The 6997-nt window shown below is 38.9% G+C and overlaps 1 protein-coding gene across 1 annotated transcript; it reads left to right on the top strand.

The window, feature by feature from the left end:
• The first annotated feature begins 512 nt into the window (after positions 1 to 512).
• On the top strand, positions 513 to 4546 carry LOC109029910 (allergen Tha p 1). The gene is made up of 2 exons (XM_019040614.2): positions 513 to 1377; positions 2426 to 4546. Exons 1-2 carry the CDS (start codon positions 972 to 974, stop codon positions 2611 to 2613), a joined length of 594 nt encoding a protein of 197 aa, XP_018896159.2. The 5' UTR covers positions 513 to 971; the 3' UTR covers positions 2614 to 4546.
• Positions 4547 to 6997: the final 2451 nt, after the last annotated feature.

Here is a 6997-nt window from a genome sequence, read left to right as displayed (position 1 = left end):
TGAATAGTTTGTTATATTTTCGATTTTGAATTAAGGAGCAACTACCTACAATTAGATTAAATACAAAAATTGGATTATTGGTTCAAAATTAAGCTGATCTAACTTGGAAGAAATGACTCCAGTCTGAGCTTAATTTGGCCTCGTACTTATCATGGAAACGATCCGAGTCAAAAAATTTTATGGTTCATTCGCAAGCCAATCTTGATTTACCTGTTCAACTAATCTGCCCTTTAAAGGCATAAAATTAAATTTCCAACACCAAAATATTACGAATATATTAAACGAAAGAATATGACAAAAATATCAGGAAAAATCCAGCAAGTTTAAGCCGCCTAAATCGGAATCGGCATAGTAAAAGTTCATGATTTTATAAAGGTCTATTGCCTACACTTCAGGCGACAGAAACACGGGCGTTGACGACAAGGGCAACCGCGCTGAAATGCAACTATTCACACTCAATGCTTGCCCATTTTGCCTATGCTCCGAATTGAAGGAACGATTTTGTTCTCTTCACTCACGGACATGCTGCTCTGGTGCCCCGCTAATGGAAAAGAGAATGTGTAAGAAGAGTCAGTGTGTCTTTTATTAGTGCACCAATTTTATGACCATCCGATTCTAAGTATCGTTGAGCGATCACATTTTACTCGGAAATCTTACGAATTTTAAACTTTCAAGAAAAGGTGTTACAGTTTTAATTTTGTACCAAAATGAAAAAGAAGGTTTGAAAGAAGAGGGAAAGAGGAAAAAGTGATAAAAAAACTAATTATTACCAAAAGAATACCGTCAAAACAGACGCTGCTTCCATGCACCACTAAAGACGATGTAAAAATTTACACTCGAGAACGAAATCCGCGTGATTCCTTCCCTACCGTTCCGGAACAAATTCGCTCCATCCATTGGCATAATTTAGGTATTCTATACCCGAATCAATTAATCCTTACACTGCCGAGTTCAAATTTTTACGAATAGCCATGAGACCACAATCACTTCGAATGACCTTTTCGTGTTCGATAGACATCTTTCTCATCGTTGATCTTTTTTTCCCCCAACGCGATGCAATTAGCACAAATCTTGCACACCATCGAATCCGTATAAAAGCAGTCAGTCCATCATCCAAACCATCAGTTCTGCAATCACCCTCCAAATCTGTGTATCTTACCCGGTGTTGTTCGAGTTCCATCATGAATTTTCTGTCCGTGGTCGTTTTGGTCTGCTGCCTTTTCGCCGCAGTGCTGTCGGCGCCAGCTGAATTTTACACCTCCCAATTTGACAACATCGATATCGAGAGCATCTTAAACAATGAAAAGCTCCTGGATAACTACTTCAAGTGCCTTATGGACGAAGGACCCTGTACCCTGGAGGGACGGACACTAAAGAGTGAGTTCACGCTTGCGTTCTTAATTCCGTTAATGGGGGAACGTCTCTCAGGGTTCGATATTTTTCAGCAACTTTTGGAAATCTTTGAAGTGCAGTTTTTGCTATTCCACGAAATGCTTTTTGTTAAAAGTTTCAAAATTACTCGGAACCTTATGGCGGAGAGAGAGTTTAGACTCACTTTTTGATGTTTTAAAGTTGAATTTAGTTGTGAATTTTCACAGAATATGCTTTCTAACTAGTTTTAGTTGAGTTCATGAATATCTCAATCTTCTCAAACACTGCACCTAGGCGCCTTGTCGTCGAAGCCCCGAATTTGAACTCTTCACAATAATTTTACTTCATATCCATTGGTAATTTAATAATTTCAGATAAATCATAAGGAAGCTCCACTAGCAGCCTTTGAGAACTCAGAGTAATTGCAGTAATATGTGTGAAAAATCTTAGGAACCTTTGCTAAAACGCAGTCATAAAAACATTGAATAAAAACTTGACTATGAAATTTTCATTTATTCTTCTCTTAATTTTTAGAAATCCGGAAATCCGGAAATTGCAAATTACGATTAAATTGCAATGTACAAATAAAATAGTGTCCTTTATATGCTGTTTATGAATATTTGCATGATCCAAACATCGAAAATGTTGCTATCTTCAAATATTCTGGGTTCTTCTCCATGCGATGCTTTCTCGAACACGATCGGGATTCCTAGTCGGTGATTTTTCCAGAGTCGGATCCAGCGATTTGGCAACACCGGATCTCCTCCATTTAAACTTATGCTAAACAATCGATTCTCACGGAGCACCTGGTCCCGCCACGAATCGATACATTTCCATAGGTTTAAATGGAGGAAATTCGGTTTTGCCAAATTGCTGGATCCGTCAATGGATTTTTCTGGTTGAATTTAATTTGATTCGTTTATTTAGCGCTAAATTTATTTTTATGCTGCTATATCTGTGAGTCAGTGCTTTCTAAAAGCTGACTATCATCACAGTACTATTTGTCACCCGGGGATGAATTGAAGACTCTAGATTAAATTTTTTCTCGTTGTAGGTTTGGTACCAGATGCATTGAACACCTCTTGCGCCAAATGCACGGACAAACAGAAGCAGATTGCCCGAAGAGTAATAACATTCTACTTGGACAAGTACCCTGCAAACTCTGCCAGAATCATCAAGAAGTACGACCCAGAGAACAAGTTCAAGGATGGAATCGAGAAGGCGCTCCTTGGATCTCGTTGATCAAATACTGAGTAGAAAGGATTTCAATTTACACTATAGCAGCAAAATACGTTACCATATCCCTCCTTACTAATTTATTACTATTATTTATGGCTATAATTTTAAAACTCACCCATTATTTTATCGACAATTGCAAGTATATAGGGAGTGTCAGCTAGTCAGCATGGTGATTTTATACCGCCTAAGTAAATTTATCGATGTCCAAAGTGCAGAACCACGTATCTACGTTTGCATTATACTGCCTTCCATACGTAATTACTTAATAAAACTACTGCAAAACACTACAAAACTTCCTACTACTTACTACAAAATAAGAAGACGTAATTTCTTGAAAACTTACCCGATTTTTTTTCTGTCAGCAGAGCATTCTACCTAACTTTCAAGAAATGAAGTTGGCTCGTTTATTTTCGAAAAAATAAAATAGTAACGGGAATTTTGAAATACTGTAATGTAATACGTAAATTCGCACTTCGGCCATCTATACCGCAGTGTTTCATTTGATCAATTTACCGGTAACGAGGAACAAAACTTTCCCCCCTTTTTTTCAATAAATAAGTTCACACATTCACTCAATATTTCACTCAAATTTTAGACATACATAATAGCAATGAACCATTCAATGATCGCATATAATTGCAGCTCATTCTGCAGTGCTCTGATTTTTCAATGGTCAGAATCCTTACCAAGTTCTTCAAATGCGAATCATAGCCTTAAGGCTGCTTAAGTTCTTCGCTCATCATTCTGAGACACTTAGCAGTTTTCTAAAATTTTCGTGAATAAATACCCAGTGACGTTTTATACATGTTGCCACCATGACTAGCTAGTTTTAGGTATGTGAATATTTTGTGTACATTATTGTATGTATATGATTTTATTACAGTGAAAATATATTCAATTAATATATATTTATGAAAAATACAAGATAATTTCAAATAATTTTTGCCTTCAATTTGTAAATCCATTGTTACTAACCTCATTAATTTTCTCATCACTTTTGGAAATCAGCTTATTAATCCTGACTGACTGCCTCAATGGCGTGGTCAAATTGATCTCTCAGAATTCAACTAATATTTTGTTGTTGTCGGAAACAATTTCATTCCCACCCGCTAATGTGTAGAATTGAAACGCTAGGTGCCAGTATCATGGTCCATTATAATTCTTTCTTTTTTTGCCGAATGTTTTAACTTAGTTAAGCTAATTACGGTTGCATCCGTTCAGGTGGACTGCATTTTGAATTAAGGAAATACCAATTCTGGCTCATACGTAAAAACACCTATCTGCATAGGTAAACTAATGACACATATGTTCTCTCTATAATGAACCAGAAAATAAAATTCTTAAATTGAAAAATGCAGTCAAATGGATAATTTCATGAAAAACGAATGATTCATTAAACTTTATAATCTACATTCACACAAAAAATCATACATTTTTCCACAATATAATTCTTGCACATACTTTTCGCCAGTGGCGTGCTTTGCGATGTATCGATTAATTAGCAATTTAAACCTATGGGAAGGGATCGCTTAAAAGGGTTGTTCGCAACGAACACCTCAATAATCGATTCATTACCACACTTTAAAATGGAGAAATGTCGATAATCTACCATTCACGCCTCGCCACTACTTTTTGCCTCAATTATACAGCAGCAGTGACCAATCAGAGAAGTGGAATTGTTACTACAACCTTCATTTTGTTCGTAATTTGACCATGCAAAAGCAGCTTTACTTTTACCTAACCTTTTTAATTGGACTATACATTTTGCAATTGGGAACTATAAGCTCCAGCTCATCCGTACAAACACCTACGTGCATATAAAAACTCGGCTCATCCGTAAAAACACTTACGTGTATAGGAAAACCACTGGTACACAAGTTGTTTCTAAACTGAGCCAGAATTGTAGTTCCTAATTGTGAAATGCAGTCCAATGGGCCTGTTGTAAACTTTTGCTAGAGCAAAAATAAGAGTTGTTTCTATCTGTAAATGTCTCAGAAGTCACGGTGAGCGCATTGGCGGAATGTTCACCTATATCGCAGTATCATTCACTGGAAAAAAAAAAAAAAAAAAACACACATTGGATCCAGAGTCCAGACTCTTAAAAACATCGACAAGAAAAAATACTCTTGATTCAATCGGATTTTTGCTTAAATCAAGAACCAAGCCTCTTACTTTGAGCGGATTTCCTTTTGATTTAAGCGAAAATCTGATTGAATCAGGAGTATTTTTTCTTGTCAATGTTTTCAAGAGTCTGGCCTTTAGATCCAATGTGTTTTTTTTCCTCAGTGCTTTTGAAGCGGGAAGCTCAAAACAACGCAATTTGTTACGCAGATTGTGAAGTTAAGAGCGCAATTCAAATTTTGCCGATGCGCTCATCGTGATTTTTGGGACATTTACTGAAAGAAGCAACTCTTATTTTTGTTCTACACTGAAAAAAAAATCTCGGTGTATTTACTGAGAAAATGGTAGTATTACCAAGAATTCAGGGTTCTATTTGATCCCAGTTTTCTCTTGGTAAAATCACCATTTATGGAATTGGTAATTTTACCGAGAAATCTCGGTAAAATTATTGAACTTTCTCGGTAATTTTACTGGACCTCGGTAAGAACGCCAATATTTTTTATCGACTGTGGTAGAATTACCGAGATAAAATGGCAAAGTTACCGGGAATTGATTACCGATAAAAGTGGTATTCTTACCTGGAAAAACAGTAAAAATACCGGTTTTTAGGTAAGCTTACCAGTCTGTCTTGATAAAATTATCAATAATTGGTAAAAAAAAATGTGATGGTAAAGGTAGCAACGGACCGTGGTAAAAACGCCGAGAATTTTTTTTCAGTGTAGCAAAAGTTTGCAACAGGCCCATTTCAAGACAGCAAGTGCGGGACCTTCCGTCGGTGTTTGTGAACTCATACGACCATGTTAATGGCACTTGCCTCGCAGCAGCAATGAACGGGGAGACTGCCCCAGGAACAAGTCCCATTCTCATTTTTATCGAGATCGAAATCGCTCGAGAGGGATGACCGACGTCACGGAGGCTCTGCGGTCCGAGTTCAAATTGTGGGCATTATCTGCGAGGAGGATCTGTTATCAAATAAACGAAATGTTCTTTCAGTGCTCCTTGGGTCGTTGCTCGGAGGGAGGTTTAGGCGGGACCGGGGCTGGGGCCGGGGCGGTGCGCGGCGACACCGTGATTGACAGCCTGATAGAAGTGTCGGTTGCATCGGTCCGGTAGCGAGGGGTGACAATATCGGCCGTGGGGTGAGGCTCCCAAGCTCCTACAGCCTGCCCCTAAAGTATTGCTCGAGGGCTCGATCGGGGTAGAGTGCTTTTAGAGGGATAGTATGGACAACTCGAAAATTTGGAGGTTAGTTTTCCAAGACCCAGTTCAACTATGGTATAGGCATAGAGTACATAGAGTCGTAATGTAATTGGGAGAGCTGGCGCCACTTTTAAGCATTTTCCATGTCCCGAATTCCGAGACTCCTGTGTGACGCCGGGTCACTTTTTCGATACATAATCGATTGTTTGCGATACACGGGTACCCGGCCATCCGATGACAACAACAACAACAACAACAACAAAGGAGATAGGAGTTACCACGTATTCCACACCGCCATTTTGGATCGAAAATGTATCGAAAAAGCGACCCGAACTCGGCGCACACCGGGTTCGGAATTCGTCGAGCAGAACATGGCGCCAGCTCTCCCATTTACATTACGACTCTATGTACTCTATGGGTATAGGAAGTCGTCCTGAAGGGTCTCAAGATGTGAGAATGGTGTTGGTCTTCTAGATTTTACCCTCTTTTTCTTCAAAACAACCATGCTGCAACCAAAACTGCTGTTTTGCTTGAAACTACGTCATTTTTTGAGCACTTACGGCTTTCTCATATGTCTCGTCAATAAGATGAATTGTGCTGTTGTAGCTATTTCAGTGATTCTATCGATAAGAGATTGAACGGATTTTGAAAGAAACTCGATTTTGAAAATTTGACGCTTCTGCTTTCTTCGCTATCACGGCAGAGAACTGCCATGGTGGCGAAAAGAGCCGTAAGCCTCAAATTTTTAAAATCGAGTTTCCTTCAAAATTCGTCTACATCAAGACCAATCCACACAGGTCAGTCATTCCCGAGGACGAGTTTCGGTACTCTACTGCGCAGTGACGTAGTATTGAGTGCCTGCAATGTATTTCTTATGGGAGCACCCATAGTGACGTAGCATTGAGTGCTGCGAGTTAGGGCCGGGCGGGGGAGTGGATTTCAAAAAAGCTGCGCAATGACTGACCTGTGAGGATTGGTCTTGGTCTACATTATATTTAGTCGTTGAAGGTTTTACCTGTTAAGATCGTAAGAGAAGCTAGTGGGGGGCCTTCATTTTTTGGACATA

The sequence above is a fragment of the Bemisia tabaci genome, chromosome 3 (assembly GCF_918797505.1).
Source record: "Bemisia tabaci chromosome 3, PGI_BMITA_v3".
NCBI lineage: Eukaryota > Metazoa > Arthropoda > Insecta > Hemiptera > Aleyrodidae > Bemisia > Bemisia tabaci.
The sequence above is the reverse complement of the archived record's forward strand: the minus strand, read 5'-3'. Positions and strand labels throughout refer to the sequence as shown.